The sequence below is a fragment of the Emys orbicularis genome, chromosome 5 (genome assembly GCF_028017835.1).
Source record: "Emys orbicularis isolate rEmyOrb1 chromosome 5, rEmyOrb1.hap1, whole genome shotgun sequence".
Taxonomy (NCBI): Eukaryota; Metazoa; Chordata; order Testudines; family Emydidae; genus Emys; species Emys orbicularis.
The window spans coordinates 111874577-111893490 of NC_088687.1; the positions used below are offsets into that span (position 1 = coordinate 111874577).

Consider the following 18914-nt stretch of genomic DNA (forward strand, 5'->3'; position numbering starts at 1 on the left):
GAGCTGATATAGGGCAATTTGTTCAGCAGAGTGATGTAAGCTTAGTTATGATTGCATCATCCATGACTTCTAGGAATAACATGATGCAATTCATATCATGTATGACGCAATATCAGCTTCAGATTGCATCATTCATTGTTTTGCCTAAAAAGCAAGTACTGTCCAAACCCAGTCATAGATTTATTCGTAGATCCAGTCAAAGATGTATTTTAGTCATTTCTGGTTTAAATTGAGATCCCTTCCCTTTATAACTCACTTATCCTCCGCCATTCCCAAGTCAAGGGTCGTATATAGTGACCCAATAGCATATCTTGAAAACTAGAGCCAATCAACAATTTTAAGCATCATTTTCGTTCTCAGTGACCCAGAATTAGTAAAGTTTAACTACATTTATTTCAGAAGCATTTTGGCTGTAGAGCAGTGAAATCAAACTAGTACACAGCCAATATTCAAAGCTTCGAATACAAAAATGATACACACATACAAATAGGATGAATATATTCAGTAGACCATAACCTTTGCAGAGATATGTTACATGGCATATGTAGCATAAAACATATTCCAGTTATGTCATATATACATTCATAAGCATATTTCCATAAAGCATTATGGGGTGCAATGTCACATGGTCTCCCTCCTGCAGAGAGGAGCAGTGGAACCAGCCCCTGCAGGCTTTCAGGGCACAGGGTTCTATTCCAAATATTTCCTGGTGCTTGAGAAGCAAGGGAGGTGGAGACCAATCTTGGAATTCCGATGCCTTAACCATTCGGTTCTCAAGCCGAAATTCTGTGTGGTCACAGTTATGGTCATCATTCCCTAGCTAGAAAAAGGCATGTGGTTTACGGCTTTCGATTATGCAGGATGCCCACTTCTATGTTGATATCCACTCACCCCACAGACAGTTCCTGAGGTTCACAGTGGTCTGTGAGACTTCTAATACAGGGTCCTCCCATTGAGACATACCACTGTTCCACGAGTCTTCACAAAAGTTTTCTCTGTGATAGCGGCTTGCCTCCGATGGGAAGGAATCCTTATTTTTCCTTGCGGTGCGATCCAGAAAGGAAGTTAATGTATTGACATCCCAGCTCCTTCTACTCCTCTCCTACCTAGGGGTAAGGGTGAATGTTGAGAAATCGACTTTGCACCCTACACGGGTCACTGGAGTTCAGTGGAGCACTCATCGATGCAACCTCTGCATGTACTTATCTGCCAAAAGTCAGGTTCTAGACCTTACTGGACCCGATCCCTTCAGTGACATCCAACCCTCGGTCTCAGCCAGAATTTGCTTTTCCCTTCTCGGCCACATGGCAGCGTGCACGTATGTCACGACCTTTGCTCACCTGTGCTTCTGCTGTCTACAAATATAGCTGTATGGTGTCTACTCCCCCATGCACCAATCCATGGACACCGTTCTCACCATCCCAGAAGATGACCACCAGAAGTCATCTCCTTCCTCTGATTGTGGACAGTCCTGCTCCAAGTTTGATGCAGTCAGCCCTTCCTCCAGTCCTCCCTGAGTGTGACAGTCATAACAGATGCATTGCTCGACAGCTGGGGAGCCCACATGGGCGATCACATGATACAAAGAACTTAGACCACTCAAGGAAGGAAGGATGCATATTAAGATCCTGGAACTTTGGGTGGTACGCAAGGCATGCCGCATATTTTTACCATCCATCCATTCTCATCATGTTCTCGTCATGTCTGACAACTACGATTTACTATATAAATGAGCAAGAAGGCACAAGGTTCCAGTGGTGTGCTTGGAAGCATTGTGCCTCTGGAAATGGTGCATTGCCCACAATATCCTCTTGGTGGCTGGCCTACCTACCAGAGACCCAGAACATGATTGTTGATGGTCTCCACAGGAACTTTGCAATTCACCACGAATGTGAATTGTACAGCATGGTAATGGTGGACATTTTTGGTCAATGGGGAGCTCCTGTCAGGGACCTCTTTGTATCTCAGACCAACACCAAGTGCATTCAGTACTGCTCAAGGGGGGGACTCCAATGCCCACTTGCAGAGCGACACCCTGGTCATTGATTGGTTGGACCGGATCAACTATGCCTTCCCTCCCCTACCACTTTTGCCAGGCGTCCGTCACAAACTCTAGGCGATGGTTATCCTGATCGCTGCATTCTGGCCTCACCAGTTCTGGTTTCCTCTGCTTCTCTGCATGTTGAAACATCCGCTCCCGACATTTCCGGAACTGCTCACACAACACAATGGTAGACTCAGACACCCAGCTCCAGGGACACTTTATCTGACAGCTTGGTTTTTGGATGGACGCTTCCGCTAGCATGAGAATGTTCGTTGGCAGTACAAAATATCCTCTCCAGTAGCAGGAAGGACTCCACGAGGTGATCCTACTAAATGGGTGCATTTCACAGAATGGTCTTGCACCCAAGCTGTTGGCATCCCGATGCTCTTAGACTATTTCCTGTATCTGAAGGCCTCAGGACTCTCTGTCAACTCCATCAAGGTTCATGCAGCAGCTTTTAGCATTTTCCACCCTCTGGTGGAGGGACATTTGGTTTTTACTCGCCTTTTGAATACCTGATTCTGGAAGGGCCTTGTACGTAAATACCCACCCATTCAGCCTATCACGCCTCAGTGGGACCTCAACCTCGTCCTTACGTCATTAATGAACTCTCCCTTTGAACCTCTGGCCTCCTGCCCCCTCTCTCTTTTTTCCATTAATGTTGCTTTCCTGGTTTCTTTCACCTCTGCAAGAAGGATTGGCAAACTGGGAGCCATGATGGCAAACCCCCTTTTCACCATGTTTCATAAGGACAAAGTTTCACTGTTCTTGCATCCCAAATTTCTACCAAACGTGGTTTCCCACTTCCACCTCAACCAACCCATACATTTGCCAACCTTCTTTCCCAAAGCACATGCCTCAAATGAGGAACAGTGGCTTCACACCCTTGATGTCCATAGGGCTCTGGCCTTTTACCTACAAAGCCTTTCTGGAAGTCTCCTAGAATATTTGTTGTCATAGCGGAGAGAATTAAAGGGCAGGCCATCTCCACCCAGAGAATCTCAAAGCGGGCCTTAGGGTGCATTACGCTCTGCTATCAATTATCGAGATGGTCCCATTCCACGAAAGCGCGAGCATCAACTGCCGCCGCACTCCACAACATGCCCCTTGCAGGCATATCTAAGGCGGCCATGTGGAGTTCAATACACACCTTTTCTTCTCATTATGATCTAGTGCATGATTCTTCATGGATGCCTCGTTTGGTGCAGCAGTCCTCTGTTCCATGGTTCCGTCCTCTTCTTCACCCCTCTTCCTAACTAGGATACTGCTTGTTAATCACACTCAATGGAATACAAGAGGGACCACCACTCAAAGAAAAAGGGGAGGTTACTTACCTGTAACTGGAGGTTCTTCAAGATGTGTGGTCCCTATCTGTATTCCAATCCCACTCTCCTTCCCCTCTGCTGGTAGATCTATGGTGGAGAAGAAACCGAAGATGATGTCAATCTGTCCCGCCCTTTATCGCCTTGGGCGAAACCATGAGGCAGTGCAAGAGCGAATGCACACACTGATGGACGCTACTACTTTGAAAAGCTCCAGGTGCATGCTCATAACCCTCTTTGGAATGCACATAGGGACTACACATCTCAAAGAACCTCCAGTTACAAGTAAGTGACCTCCCCTTTCTCACATTTTTTGCAGTATTGTTTGGGTGCATCTCACCCTTTTTGTTGAGTGTTGCTCTGCCATTAGCTCACTTTCGCCTGTCATACTTTTTCCCTTGTCTTCATCCTTCTTGATGAAATACATAATGAAATTTGAGATCTGGGAGCTTTAACTTTTATATTTGGGGGAAGGGACTGTTACCTTACTTTAATATTCCTTGGCCTCTCTTCTTCCCCACTACTCCCTTCAGTTGAGTCACTGTCTTACTTTGCTTCCCTGTTCTGTGCTGAAGTCCTGCAGGGATAGCTCAGTGCTTTGAGCATTGGCCTGCTAAACCCAGGGTTGTGAGTTCAATCCTTGAGGGGGCCGCTTAGGGATCTGAGGCAAAATCAGTACTTGGTCCTGCTAGTGAAGGCAGGGGGCTGGACTTGATGACCTTTCAAGGTCCTTTCCAGTTCTAGGAGATAGGATATCTCCATATATTATTATAAGACTCAGTCAATAAGCCTGTTTATTTCATTGTTAATATTTGCTAGTTAAGGGTTTACACTGACTCCCAAAATAGCTACAGTCATGCAAGCATATAGGAAACTCTTTTGTTGTATTTGTCAATTTAAAAAAAGTAGAGATACATATGAAGGACTAAGTGGCAGACAATTTAAAAAAAAAAATCTTAAAACTAGCTTATGGTTTGACTAGGGGAAAAAGGGATTTATTTGTATTTCTCAAACTAAAACGTCTAATGCATTTTCATAATGTCTAAAAGTACTTTCACTGAGCTAAAATTCATAGTTTGAGACATAAGTATTGGTCTAAAGGATACTTTGTATGATCAAGCTCCATAATGGAATTACTGATAAATTCAATAATAACGGTGTAATGTGAAAATAAAGGAGCACAGTAAAAATCTTCCTCTTACAGTGATTTCTGTTTGTTAGGGAAAATGTATTGTATTGGGGAATAGGAGTTTACTTCCTGTCTTGAGTCTGAAAGGTGAAGAAAATTGAACAGATGCAAGCTGTATTCATTAAAGAACATACACAGTCATTTAAATCACTTATGGTTTTTTTTATGATACAATTGTGAATTTTTCTTTTCTGATTTGCCATTAGAGGTAGAAACAGATGGTAAAGGCTTATTTTAAAGTGTATTCCATTAAATTAACCTGTGCTGCTCAGTGATTGTTCACTGTAATAGGATTTTGCCCCTCTGGAATTCACTGGAAGGAAATAGGGTTTCAGAAAATTCTCATTCTATCGGGGTTCACTATAGCTGGGCTTACTATAGCAGACTTCCATTTGTAGTACTGAAACAGTAATAATAGAGGAATTTTTCACCTTTGAGACTATATGGAAATCAGGCTTTGACTCAAAGAGGAAATTATTCTGAGCAGATGGCTGTAAATGTTCCTAGGTGAATTTACTTTTATAATTTTTAGTTTAGTCAGATAGGATATAGTTGGAAGTGGCTGGTTGTTTCTGCTTAGAATTTGTTTCAACAGTGAAGTAGGCGACCTGAAATGCAGCTCTTGCCCAGTCAAAAAATAGCATATGCAGGATAGGGTAGAGGAATATTTATATTTGGTATATTTGGTTCATTTAGCGGTAGTTTGGTTGACTTGTGAATTTATGAAGACCAGTTCAACATTGTCTTCATAAATACAACTTTTCCATGAGTAGGTGTTGTTTAATATGTCTTATTAAAAAAAAAACCCTTGAATTAAGTTATTACTCATGACTATTAAATGTAAATCATATGTATATCAAAATATATACCAGATTTTCTGTTTCAATAAATCCTTCAGCTATTCATATATCTTGAATATAAAAGATAACTTGGTTTGAAAATTGCCAAAAATAATAAATCTGAAGACTGACTGGCCCACTGGATTTATAAGATGCTAACCTAAATATAACTTTTTTAAAAAGTACCTAAATGTTAGATCATTAAATCAGAATTTATTATTATAAACAAATTTTGAGAGTTGTTTACATTCGGTTTTGTGTGAGGATTGTAGTTTTCAATTGTGAATATTTTAATTTCATTTTGGGGAAAGAAGACACACAAGCTCATAAAATAGAATCCACTTTTCCTATTTTAAATTCTGTTTTGTGACAGTTCATTTTTTAAAAAAATTGTAATTTCGACCTTTAAGCTGTGATCTTTTTAGCAATAAATGACTTTTTTAGGAATCTTATTAAACACAAACAGTGTGCTTGTTAGCTATTGGATAAGTAGAGAAAGATACGCCTACTCCAGGGTCACTAGAAAATTAAAGGTGCAATAAAACCTTCATTTCCACTTACTGGCCTTGCTGGCTTTGCTGCAGTGAGCCCTCCATGACTAGTAGCACATTTTCCACAAAAGAGGCTCAGATCAGAGGGCCTGCATGTCCTGCTTTGGTTTCATCAGAGAGAGAATCAGAAGCTCAGTCTGTTGGCTCTCCTATAACTCAAATTGCAAGTGTAGATGTAAGATGGCTGGGATATCCTATTCTCCCTCTTGTGAGGCTTCCAGTTCTCACACACAATTGGACCATTTTTCTGTTACCCAAGGTTCTCAGAACCCAAAGCAGTGGTAACTTAACTGTTTCTCTCAAGAAGATGTCAGGAATAAATCAATGGGGACACAGCTCTTCTGTCTGATAAATGATTGGTACAAACAAGAGTGCTTTTATTTAAAACTACTTTTTTATTAAGTCTCAAGCACACACATACATATATGCTTTCACAATAGGTTCAGAGCATTCCAGACATTTATATTTACCCAAAGTCTGAGATAGCTTCGAGGAATCAGCAACCAGCCTTCCGTGAACCCTCCTTCCATTCAGCTGCTGGGGAGTTTAGGTGCCAGATCCTTGCCCAATGAAAAGCTTCCTCAGACAGCTCCAAAGTGTATCCTTTTGCCTAATCTTTTATAACTGACAGAACACACAACTCATAGTGACTCCTAGTGGGTCACCATAGTAACCTGGTGGGTCACCAATTCTCCTAATTTCAGCAAACTACTCATTATCTCTTATCATTCAAGCATTTCTATTCATAACAATAAAACGTATATGTTAGGGGCACTTAACCAAGGTTGACTATCCAAACATTCCTTCCATTCTTATGGTCCGTTAACTCTGTCCCATCCTCCCATTCTGATTAGCAGAACTGCAAACATGCAGCTGTTTAACCTTGCCTTTCTGGGCCTAAGATTATTCCTAGTTATGTGGTATTTGATTTTCAGCTAGCAGTGGCTGGACTGCAGTAATGTTAAGTTCTGGGGTTACGCTCCCAGTAAAGGTTTGCTCTGCTAAAAGATTTTAGAGGAGTTCCCCTTTCTCCTTACCTAGTGTGATACAGACAGTAGACTCTGAAATAGAGAGCATAAGGCGGATCTTAGTGCTTGGCTAAGGAACTCCTGGAGTTCCTAGCCTTCTTGCCCATTAGGACCACCTGATGGAAGAAGTATAGGTGTCCCAGATGGGAATCCCCCCTGTCTAAAGAAAGATGTTTGTCTCCTTGTTGGCTTCCACTCCTCTACAGAAGGAAAGGAGAAATAATATGCACTTCTTGCATAAAATATCTTTTTTGGAATGTCATAACATGTTCTGGAATGTTAAAACTATGCTGGGAAAGATCCTTTACCCACTACTCAATCCCTTTAAAGCAGTGTTGCTCCAACTTTTCCAGTCCTGCCCCCCTTACTAGTAGCAGAATCTGCCCATACCTCACACACTCACTCACTCACTCACTCTCTATTACTGCATAGCCAAGGCTTCCTTAGAAGTGGAGCTTGGGTTGAAGGCAGAGCTGGGGGCAGAAGCTGGGGGTCAGAGCTGGGGCTAGAGGTGAAGCTGGTCTGGGGGCGGAGAGGGAATGAGGGTAGAGCGGGGTTGGAGACGGAGCTGGGAGGGGGGCAGAGCGGGACTGGAAGTGTGGTACTTCCTCCCTGCCCCCATTGGGGGCTGTCCCTGCTGCACGCCCCCGTGAATATTCCTCCTTGCCTCTTAAGGAGGCTCACGCCACATTTGGAGAACCACTGCTTTTAAAGTGATTTGTTTTGACATCAATACATGTTTTCCATCCTGATTAAGTCTAAATGATGGCATTTATAGAAATGGAGGTGGGAATGATAAACAACTCTAAACAGCTCCACACATTGCATGAATGTTGATGGACGCCCACGTTTGTGTGGGTGGTTACAGGCCTGCTGTTGGGGAAATGAATTTCTTTAAGATAAATTTCTTCTCTTGTCCCTATGGGCTCTCGGCTACTGTAGCAATGGCCACAATATACAAATATAGTCTTGTTCTCTTTCCCACACTGCATCATGTCACCATAAAATGATGCAGCACTTCATTACCACATAATGTTGAGACCTCTGACTGCCACTGAAATTGAAGAGCCTCCCTCTCCTATTTTGATGTACTCTAACAACTGACACAGTTTTCCCCTTTGGACTTCTTACTTGCTTTGAGGTTCTTTTATGATATCACGGCCAATGGTGGCCCTGTGATACCAACTATCAAGTCTCCATCCATTTATGGGTTGCTCCAGTCAGAGGTCTCCACCTAAACCTGCTATATCTTCTTCAAAATGTGTGAGGGTAGACACTTGCTTTTCAGCTCTTAAATCTGCTTGCCCACCACTGAAAAGCCTGGAAGGTGACCTTTGAAGACAAGTAGGAATTTGATGATACAGAAGACCTTCAATGTGCGACAGAAGCTAATGTTACTCTTCTGTGTTACCAGTGAAAATGAAGACTACAGCTGTAATGATCCTCAAATTCCACCTCCTCTTTTTGTGGAACCCCCTCTAGTGTCTGCATTCTGTTCCTTCTTCAGACACAGAAATGTACCTTTCAAATTTAGACATATTTTGAGATTATTTTAAACTAGATATAGTTGTAATTAAATATGTAATCATTTACTGAACAAAAAGTTCAGGTTTAAAATATTACTTTTTTTACCTGCTTTAGGGGAAAATGGCTGGGTTTCAAACTGTTTGAAAACCAAAACAGTCCCTGTTTATCAGTCTGCTAATTCCTAATTCTGTTCAAGGAAAACTTGCTTTAGTCCTATTTGCTTACTAGGTAGAAAAGTGGAGGTGGCAAGAGAAACTTCAATTGCTCATTCTCAAGAAGGGGACCACGTTTTAATTAAGTTTGTGTTGGGTTGATGGCCTTGAAGTATTTGACATGCCAGATATTTTTCATGGTTTTTAAATCTTCCATTGTTCGTATTGATGGAAATATGCTAATTAGCCTGGCTGCTTAACTGTGTATTTTAATATATCATTTGGACTCCTTTATGACATGCTGAGTGACTAATCAGTGCAATGAAATGTTGCCATTTCATTTTTTCTGTATTATCCTATTTGTTTTATGCTTTAAAAAAGAAAGTAAAGGTTAGAGATAGAGAATTTTGTTTGGGGGGTGCATGGTCACAAACCAAATGTGGGTGTAGAACATCTGTTTCCTTCCAAGGAAACCTTTTTCCCCCACCTTTTCCTTGTCAATGTAGATGAGAGGTTGTTCTCACATGAAAATTAATTTCTATTCACTGTGACAGCAGAAAATGGTGTGATAAGAGAATATCAAAATTGTGTTGTAGATATATGATGCTGCTCCAGTTGCTTTCAGCTCACTTTGAACTGTCTCCTGTTGATATCTGCAGCTGAGAATCAGCAGACAGATGGAGTAAATCTGAGTTACACTGACACATGTGAGCAGAACAAGTAGAAAAGCTGCAGAACATCTCATAGTGTATGTAACATCCAATTATAGAACACTTAATCTGGAAATCTTGCCACAAAAATTGAGTAAATTCCCATTTGAAGCAAAACTGCAATCTTTTCTAATGAGTTTTTATATAACTTTTCTTTCTCTCCAGTGTGCAGACTGATGAAATAATAGAAACAATAGAAGACTGACATTAGAACTCATTTTTGTTAATAAATTCAGATACAAATTGCCTGAAAATGCTGAAGGCTAGCCAATGTGGCCTTTTAAATAGTTTGCAGATATTTCGTTCTGAAGTGTCTTTTATATGGTGTCATAGTGCTTAATTCTTTTATTTACTCAATTTTTTACACTTGTCATGTAAATTTGTTTAATCTTTTGCCTTCAACTCTGTAGGTGGCCTAGAACATTGGCAGGCATTACTGCATACCTACTGTGTACTCGTTACTCTGCTGGCAGTGGGATATATCCTGGCAACTCTCAGGATGAGAGAAGAGCTTGGCGCAGATGTGACAGAGGAGGATTCTGGGCAGAAGAGGACTATTCTCGGTGCCAATATGCAAATGATGTTACTCGAGTCCTGTATATGTTTAATCAGGTAATTTGCACTTCTCTATCTTTTGTGAAACTGTTTTAAAATAACTTCAATCAAGATCTTATTTTCATTGAAGATTTACAAAAATCTGCCTCCCCACTGCAATAGGGCTACAACTTTGTCACAGAAGTCACAGAATCTGTGTCTTGAGCCTCCGGCACCTGGGAGCTGTAGGGTCCCTGCCACACCTGGTGGCTGGGAACTGCAGGAGCCCGAGCTCCCAGCCACAGAGGGCAGCAGGGCTGCCCCGTGGTTGCCGCACACCTCCCAGCCCCGGAGCGCAGGGGTGCCCCGGAGCATGGAGCCAGAGCTGCCGCGACCGGTGGGGGTGCCCCAAGATTGGAGCCACTGGTGGGGGGTGGGAACCTGCAGCTCTGAGCCCTCCACCCCTGGGTGAGATGGGGAGCCTGCAGCTCCCCATTTTGTCATGCATATTTTTAGTAAAAGTTACGGATAGGTCATGGGCTTCCGTGAATTTTTCTTTATTGCCCGTGACCTGTCATAGAATCATAGAGTATCAGGGTTGGAAGGGACCTCCAGGAGGTCATCTAGTCCAACCCCCTGCTCAAAGCAGGACCAATCCCCAGACAGATTTTTACCCCAGTTCCCTAAATGGCCCCCTCAAGGATTGAATTCACAATCCTGGGTTTAGCAGGCCAATGCTCAAACCACTGAGCTATCCTCCCCCAGGTGACCTTTACTAAAAATATGCATGATGAAGTCTTAGCCTTAGTTAAAGTATCTAGTATTCACAGGATCAATGTATACACCATTTGTTATCTGAACATGTCTCTTTATTAGCACTTCACAGCTCAGAGCCTAACATTGGAACCTGCGGGATTACACAAAAATTTGGCTTAGCTTTCCTTTCAGAGGCCATCAGATTTTTTTAGTGAATTGGAGAATTCTGATAACCTCTGTAATGGGGTGCACTCACCTCTCGTGAGCGCCCCCTGGTCATCGAGTATGTGCATTCTGCAGTTTTTTCTCAATTTCCTCCACTAGTTGCCCCCTGTCGGCCACTGCACTCCTCAGGTGGGTCTTCGGTGACTCAGCCCTCCGTCTGAGTCATGCACAGTCCATATGCAAAATTAAACAAACTCCGGGGTACACAATCCAAAATGTCTCCGATGTCCTGCACCCCTCTCTGGGCTCAGTCTTTACCCAGTCCAACAGCGCCTATCACGATACCCTAGTTTGGTCTGGCTAGGTTGCAAGGCTCCTACTCCAGACTTGAGCAGCACTCCGAGGGCATTTTCCCTGGGGACTCATTACCTCTCCTAAAGTCCTCAGTGACCCCAGCTTTCCTGCTGAGCTCGCAGTTCGCTGACCACAGCTCCCCACTGAGTCAGTCTCAGTGCAGCCCCTTTCTTTGGGGTGCCACAGTTCTAATTCTCTTCCTTAAGGCATAGCTACTTCCTCCCAGTGGCTAGTGGGGGGGGAACTGGTCCCACCCCCTGCTCTGTGTCCCTTTACTAATTGCTGCTCTATGTTTCCCTGGCCCACTTCCCATAGCCCATCTTAGTTGAGTCCCAGCAGCAAGCCAGAAGCTCTTTCCTCGCCCCCCCCGGTCCCTGCCGATAACTACTTGTTTAGTCCCAACAGCCAGCCAGGAGCTATTCTTGGGCTCCCCCAGTCCCTGCAACTGATCTGTCCATCCCTTTCAGCCCCTGCAGCCAGCCAAGGAGCACCTCTTGCTTCCCCAGTACCTACCAGCAGACTGAACTCACTCTGGCCCTGCAGCTCCTTTTATATGGGCCTGCTGAGTCCTGATTGGCTGCAGCCACTCTAGCCCGCTTGGAGGACTCTCTACTGCTCCTTTCCTGGGATGGGTGTTAAAGGAACCTGAGGCCTCTGGGCCTAGTCCACCACATCTCAACCTCAAACACCCTCCCCAAAATGTAAAAGGTTACTCTAGCTGTCTAATCTAGTATAGCGCTGGGTCAGACTTATTGAATTCTGAGCTGCTCTTGTCTCCAATTTAATCACACAGACTCTTGGAACATCACTTTGTTGTAGACAGTTTATTGATTCTGTAAATCATTAATATTTATTTACAAATGCAGATACACTTTAAAAATAGAGATGTTAATCATAATTAAAAATATACCGTACATTTTTTACCCTATAGTTTTTTGTGTTGAGACACTTTCAGGCCCTGTCTAGATTGTAGTGTTTTGTTCTTTGATATTTGAGTTGATTTGACAATAACTTTGAGTTAACTAACACCATTGTAAATGTAATTGTAGGCACTCTGCATGACGAACCATAAACGTTTGTGAAGTGTCACTCATGTTAGTTAAATGACAATCATTCACCCAAAAATTGGGGCTCTGGGTTTGAAAAACAGTGCTGAGTAACAGCAGCAATCAGGAATTTGTAACCTCTAATCAGGGCCTAATATGGTTCTCTTTATGCCCACTCTCACTCACTCACCAATGTTTTGTAAGAATGTTGTAACAGATTATGCCTAATACTTGAAAAGAAATATTAAAATTTCAAAATATCACTGCACAGAAAATTGAAATGGACTAATACTGCTTTTTGTGAATTATGAACATTTACAGATGGAAAAACTGGAAATCTGACATAAGTACAGACTACAAGTTTCTGTAGTCCTTCCACTGGAAATTAAATTTTAAGTAATATGAAAATGATCCAGGATGTGGTCAGCCTTAAATCTTACTTTTCACTTAATCCAGTTTATTCTTTGTCCCAGAAATATTCCATTAAAGAAAATGAACAAAAAGTGAAAAAGAAAAAAGAAAAAGCCTTCCTAAAAATATAGAAGGAAACTTTAATTTTTAATTTTGAAACAACTTGCAAATTAATGCTGGATAAAAGAATTACACACACATAACACTGGATCTTCTCAAGTCTAAGTGTGCATTTACTTTTAACAAGTAAATAAACCTGCGAGGTTCCAAATTCCTGGTGCAATTTCTTTGCATGTTTTTCAAACCCAGAATCACTCATAACTGAAACCTCGTCCAAATAAATTATTGAATTTACCCGGGAGTTGCAGTCAGCCATGGGTCTCTTATGTGGGTGTTTATAAATGAAACACTTACCTGAAAATTCTGAATAAATTTCCATTAACTATTAAAAGCAAACAGCAAGGAGAGAGAGCCTTAATTATAATCTTCTACAAATATTACTATGTGATACACATGCAGAATCAGTAACTATGGTTCATTGGTGTTACCAATACGACATGGTATTAGAAAACTAGCACCAAAACACCATCTGGAATTCAGGATATCTAGGTTCAAGTCCTTGCTCTACCTCAGACTTTCTGTGTGTAACTTTGGAAAAAAATCACTTAATAGCTGTGTGCCTTCATTCCTCATCTGTAACATGGGGATGATGATACTCCTTTCTCTCACTCTTTGTGTTATTTGTGATTAGGGAGCCTGGCTTATATTCTACCCTACTACTACTGCTCTTTGGTGAGCAATATTTTTTTCAGGGTTAGGGAGAGTTCTGCAAGTCTCACGTTAGGAAACTGAAACCCAGGGTGAAAATCCTGTCAGGGGTATCTTAAGAGAAGCAGGATTACTGGTCTGATTTTTCCATGTTTAAATGTATAATTATTTCTCTGCTCTGTCAAAATTGTAAGGAATGTTCAAGAATGTTATCTTAATGCTGAGCTCTGTGATTTAATTATTCCTTTAGAAGAAGTAATCTAAGCATTATCGTCTTTTTCTGTGTAACAAAATTTTAGGTAGGTCAGCAAAATTGTTAGTTGGTTTTTTTTGCACAGAAAATATTTGGATCTCCCAAGACGGTTAAGTTTAATAATTAAAACCCAAGTGAAATCTAGAGAAGATTTTCAGTACTAGATTGAATAGTTTTGGGGCCTTGTGCACTATGGAAATTGGGCCTTCCCCACACCTGCACTCAAATTTGGCCCAGCTGCCCCCACCATGACAGAAGAGAGAATGGGGCACACCTGAGCGTCACTGTGACCCTAGTCTAATTCTTCTGCAACTGTTGACCGCCCTGCACAACATGGGCCACTTAGCAAAGCACCCTCTCTCCAGATGTTCACTAGACACAGAAACAAATGCCTCTCACCCCACATATATCCCAGCAATCCTTCACCAGCTCCCACTTACTCTGAGAGTCCCCACACATATCCCAGGAGCCCTGAAATATATCTCACTCACCACAGCCCCGAGTGCCTCCCAACATTCTGGCCACTCACCAGCATCTTCACTCCACTCCCACCCCTGTGGTAGGGCAGCTCGTCCTGCAACCCAAAATGCCAGGTTGCAAAACCACTCACTCAACTTTGGCCCCATCATCATTCCTCCCTTACCCCCTGCCATCATGACAGAGGGACAGCCAAACCAAACCTGAGTGGAATTGCAGGGACTCAGGTTTGGCCCTTCCCCATGCCATCCACGGGGGGCCCCCGACAGGGTAAATCCAGGCCCAAAGATTTGTTTTGCTGGACTGTTTTTGTCTTTATTTAGAGACTAGATATATTATCTTTTTAACATTTGGTAGTTTAAATCAAATATTGGTCTGGCTCCGAAATGGAGGGAAACCCTTACTGAATAAAATGGAACATTCAGATGTGACTGCTACAATTAATTTTGTGTTAAAGGGAATTCTTCATTACCTTAAGAAAAAATTATGGAAATATTGCTTAATCCAGGCAGATGGATATACATTGTACTGTGACTTGCATATCATAGAATATCAGGGTTGGAAGGGACCTCAGGAGGTCATCTAGTCCAATCCCCTGCTCAAAGCAGGACCAATCCCCAACTATTTTTTTGCCCCAGATCCCTAAATGGCCATCTCAAGGATTGAACTCGCAACCCTGGGTTTAGTAGGCCAATGCTCAAACCCCTGAGCTAGCCGTCCCCCATGAATGTGACCTTTTAATGAAAAATGAATTCATTGGTTTAAAAAAAGAAAAGCCCAGAGAGATTATATGAAGTATTTGAACTCTGGAACTTGATTTTTTGAATGATGCATTATCGCTGCTGAACTATTGTACACTAGGGATATCTATCATTGTTTTCTAAAACCATGCTTCCAAATCTACTGGTTCAGGCACTGATGCTGCAAAGAGAACCATGCAGGTGAGACCCTGTGCAGTGCCACAGGAAGTCCATAGGACTCTGGGAGGATGCAGGAGTCTGCCTGCCTGGTTCTTGTTGCAGGAGTCCGACCTTGAACTTTTCTTATATTTTAGGGAGAGCCTCTCATTAATTTCAAGTACATTTTCTATTATTTTAAATATGTCAATAGATATTGTGGCTGTGGTGTGTGTAGCTTTCTCTTAACTTGCCTAGCTATAAAACATATTTTTCATGCTCTAGGAATTTTGGAAAACAATTTTGTCCTATATACACAGGAAATAGATGTGCAAAGGAAGAGAAATGTATTAATTGTACTTTATTTAAAAAATTAAGGTTTTGTTTTTGTTTTACAATAGTCTCAAATTTGAAACCGGCATTCTCCTAAATTGTATTTAGATTTAAATTTTCCTTTTTCAGTGCTCATATTTGTTCTTTATATAGATGCCACTCAACCTTACTAATGCAGTTGCAACAGCAAGACAGCTTTTGGCTTACACTGTTGAAGCAGCAAATTTTTCTGATAAGATGGATGTTATTTTTGTGGCTGAAATGATAGAAAAATTTGGAAGATTTGCTGAAAAGTACAAAGAGGTACCTTTAACGTTTGATACCATTTTCAAGATAAGCGGATGAAATATTTGCCTTATTAAAAATACCTGTTTTAAATAATAAAACCTTCTAAACCTTAGGTTGAGGAGCTTAAATTTCAGGTTCTATTCCATTTTTTTCTTTGTTTAGTAGGTTCCTGAAGTTGCTGACCTAGGGTCAAAGACTTTGTACTCATGCTGAGATCCTCCAGCATTGGAGGACCTGGACCTGTAATGTCTCTGGTCAGCACTGGAGCAGGGAGATAGGTACAGTAAGTCTGGTTTTATTTAGTATAGAGTGGGTCACCCAGGTTTTCATTAGAATGATTTTATATAAAAAGATGAATAATGAAAACCTCAGAAATCCTCTCAGTAATGAATAAAACAAGACTTATCTTCCCCCCCCTCCCAAGATAGCTGGACTTTATTCAATATTGAGCTGTATCTCAGAGGCTAGGTCTACGCTACGGGGGGGGGGGGGGGGAGAGGAAGAGGAGGTCGACCTAAGTTACGCAACTTCACATAGCTGAAGTTGCGTATTTTAAGTCGACTTACCTGGCTGTGAGGACGGCGGCGACTCCGCTCTGCCGTCAACTCCGGAAATCCACCGCGGCAAGAGGCAAAAGCGATCAGGGATCGATTTTATCGCGTCTTCACTAGACGCGATAAGTCGATCCCTGATGGATCGATTGCTACCCGCCGATCCATCAGGGATCCGGCGGGTAGTGAAGACGTGCCCTAAGGTTTTTCAGTCCTCTTATATCTTAAGACAGTAAAATAATATCTTAGAGAGTGCTTATTGTTGAGGGGAAGTGGGTAGAAACTCTGTTTCACTGCTGAACAGTGGTCTGTATCTCACTATTCAGTGCATGTTGGAAAGTTGGAGATCACAGTGCAATAATTTGGAACTTGGCCAAAAAACACCCCCAACCCATGCACGTACTGAACAAATAATGTAGTCTAAAAATTCACAGTAAAACTCTTTGGAGGATTTTCACATTGCAGTTCCCTTTTAAATACATAGCTCCGTTAATTTGTCCTAAATTTAATTTTTCTATATGTTTGTGAAATAATTAAAGTAATTTATTAAATGACTGTTTTTCGTACCTAACCTAAAATATGGATTGTTGCATGATTTATTATATTATAAGGGTATTGTTTTCTCAGCAATGATTTGTCAATCTGGTGTCACTCTGCCACTACTTGAAAGCAATAAAAGCGATAAAACCATCAACGTTAAATTCATAGGTAGTGTTTTTAATAGTAGCTGAAGTTCCTCTGTTAGATGATGTATTGTTCTTTTTTGTTTTTTTAACCATATTTAGTGAAACCTGTTTGATTTGTTGGTATGTTGGAAAGTTGCAAGTGTTAGCCCATTCTCTAGCATGAATAGCCAATACATTTAATAATCTTCCTTTAGTCTAAATAAAAATAAAGTTTTAAATTAATCACTACACATTGCTTACCTGGAATTAATTAAAATGTAGAGCTGAAAATATATGAAATACGTTTTCAAATGGTTCTTCATTGTGCGGTTTGAATAGTCTGAAAGATGTAGAATACATGAATTGTAATCTTAATAGCCTCCTCAGTGTCAGGTGTCCACTAGAAAAAACAAACATTCGGGGGTGGGGGTGTCTGTGTTTGACTATTCCACGTTAGAAAATGAAAAAAAAAAAAAAAAAAATGTCATCAAGGCTTAGAAACATTTTAAGAAAACTCTTGACGATATTGACGAAAGAGTGGGCGAGTGTGACTTTATAATAAGTTCATGATTTATGCAGAGAGAATCGATGAAGTTTGATTCCTATAATTTTAGGAATTTCTTGTTGACTTTTACAATAAATTATCAGTTTAACCAACAGACTTAAAGAAGTGGTATGTTTTATAACGAAATTAATAAGCATTTTATCCATTTGATTTAGTTTTGATTGATTTCAGAAATATTTATTAAATAAGGGCCTGATCCTGCAAAGTATTGAGTGCCGCCCTCTCTCTGTTGACTTCACTGGCAGTTGAGGGTGCTCAGCACCTTGCAGCATCAGTCCCAAGCAGAGCAGTGGAAAAGATGTGGCAAATCTTCACTTTCAGGTATGGACTTTCTTGTTTGAAAAGCTTAAAAACTCACTGCTGTCTTCTTACCTGCCATTGTTAAAAAGTAACACCCCAGATTACAGTAACTGAAAGAGGTCAGGTTTTTGTTTGTTTGTTTGTTTTTTGGTTCATCTGACAGCATTCGTGTATAGTCTGTGTGGCTGTTTCCTCTGTATGAGGCACTGATCCTGTAAAATCTTACAGGTGTCCTTCACTTCACAGAGCTGTTGGCAGTGCTCAAAGTTAAGAATGTCCATATATGTTTGCAGGTTTGGGGTCTAAATTAGTAAATTTCCAGGGCCAGGGGGAAGAGGAGGGCGGGAGGTTGTGGCAAAAGAGAGGGGGAAAAAAGAAAAACTCAAAACTACCAGAATTGACAGTGTCTGGGTATTAGGAGTACCACCGAAAACTACTTTTAATTATTGAATAGATTAAAGTTAAAGTTGATGGTAGCCCTCTTAAATGTCTCGTGCAGTTTTGCTTTTGGAGTATAGTATTGCATTTAACTGACAGAAGGGGAAAACAAAATATATTGTCTTAAAAGTAATGCTACAGTGAGGTAAATATCTGACTCTTAAAAGCCACTCCAGTAACTCATACCTGACAAATAATGGTTGATGTGGGAACAACTGTTTTTTGTTTTTTTTAAGATGCTGACAGTAGTATTGGGTTTCCAATAATTCTGGCTTTAAAAGGATCTTATGCTTCTTATTGATGTGCCAAAAGATGAATTACCAAAGCTGACAGATTTCTTATTTGGTGTTTTCTTATTTGTGTCCCGCACTAGCTTGGTGATGTGATGGTGGACATTGCAAGTAACATTATGCTAGCTGATGAACGTGTTTTGTGGATGTCACAGAGAGAGGCCAAAGCTTGCACTAGAATTGTACAATGTTTACAGAGAATTGCTATGTATCGACTAGCAAATGGGGCTCAAGTTTACTCAACAGTAAGCATAAAGTTCCTTAATTTAAAGTAAACATTTCTGATTTATTTTGAAATGTGGTTTTTTTTCATACTTAATAGATTTTGACATTTGTCTGATTTGTGCTTTGAGGTCTAGAATATTTGGAATTCCTAAAAGGAAAAAAAAAATATTCCGACCAAAGTAACCTGACAGTTATACAGAATGCTTTTCTGGTCTTTGTATAAAATTAATGTGCAGA

The 18914-nt window shown here is 41.1% G+C and overlaps 1 protein-coding gene across 1 annotated transcript in view; it reads left to right on the plus strand.

Moving 5' to 3' along the window:
* ADGRA3 (adhesion G protein-coupled receptor A3) overlaps positions 1-18914 on the plus strand; it is a 112141-nt gene that overhangs the window by 63515 nt on the left and 29712 nt on the right. The window contains exons 9-11 of the mRNA XM_065405107.1: positions 9773-9974; positions 15509-15658; positions 18536-18697. Of these exons, the coding sequence (XP_065261179.1) occupies positions 9773-9974; positions 15509-15658; positions 18536-18697 (514 nt within the window). The remainder of the gene's footprint in view (positions 1-9772; positions 9975-15508; positions 15659-18535; positions 18698-18914) is intronic.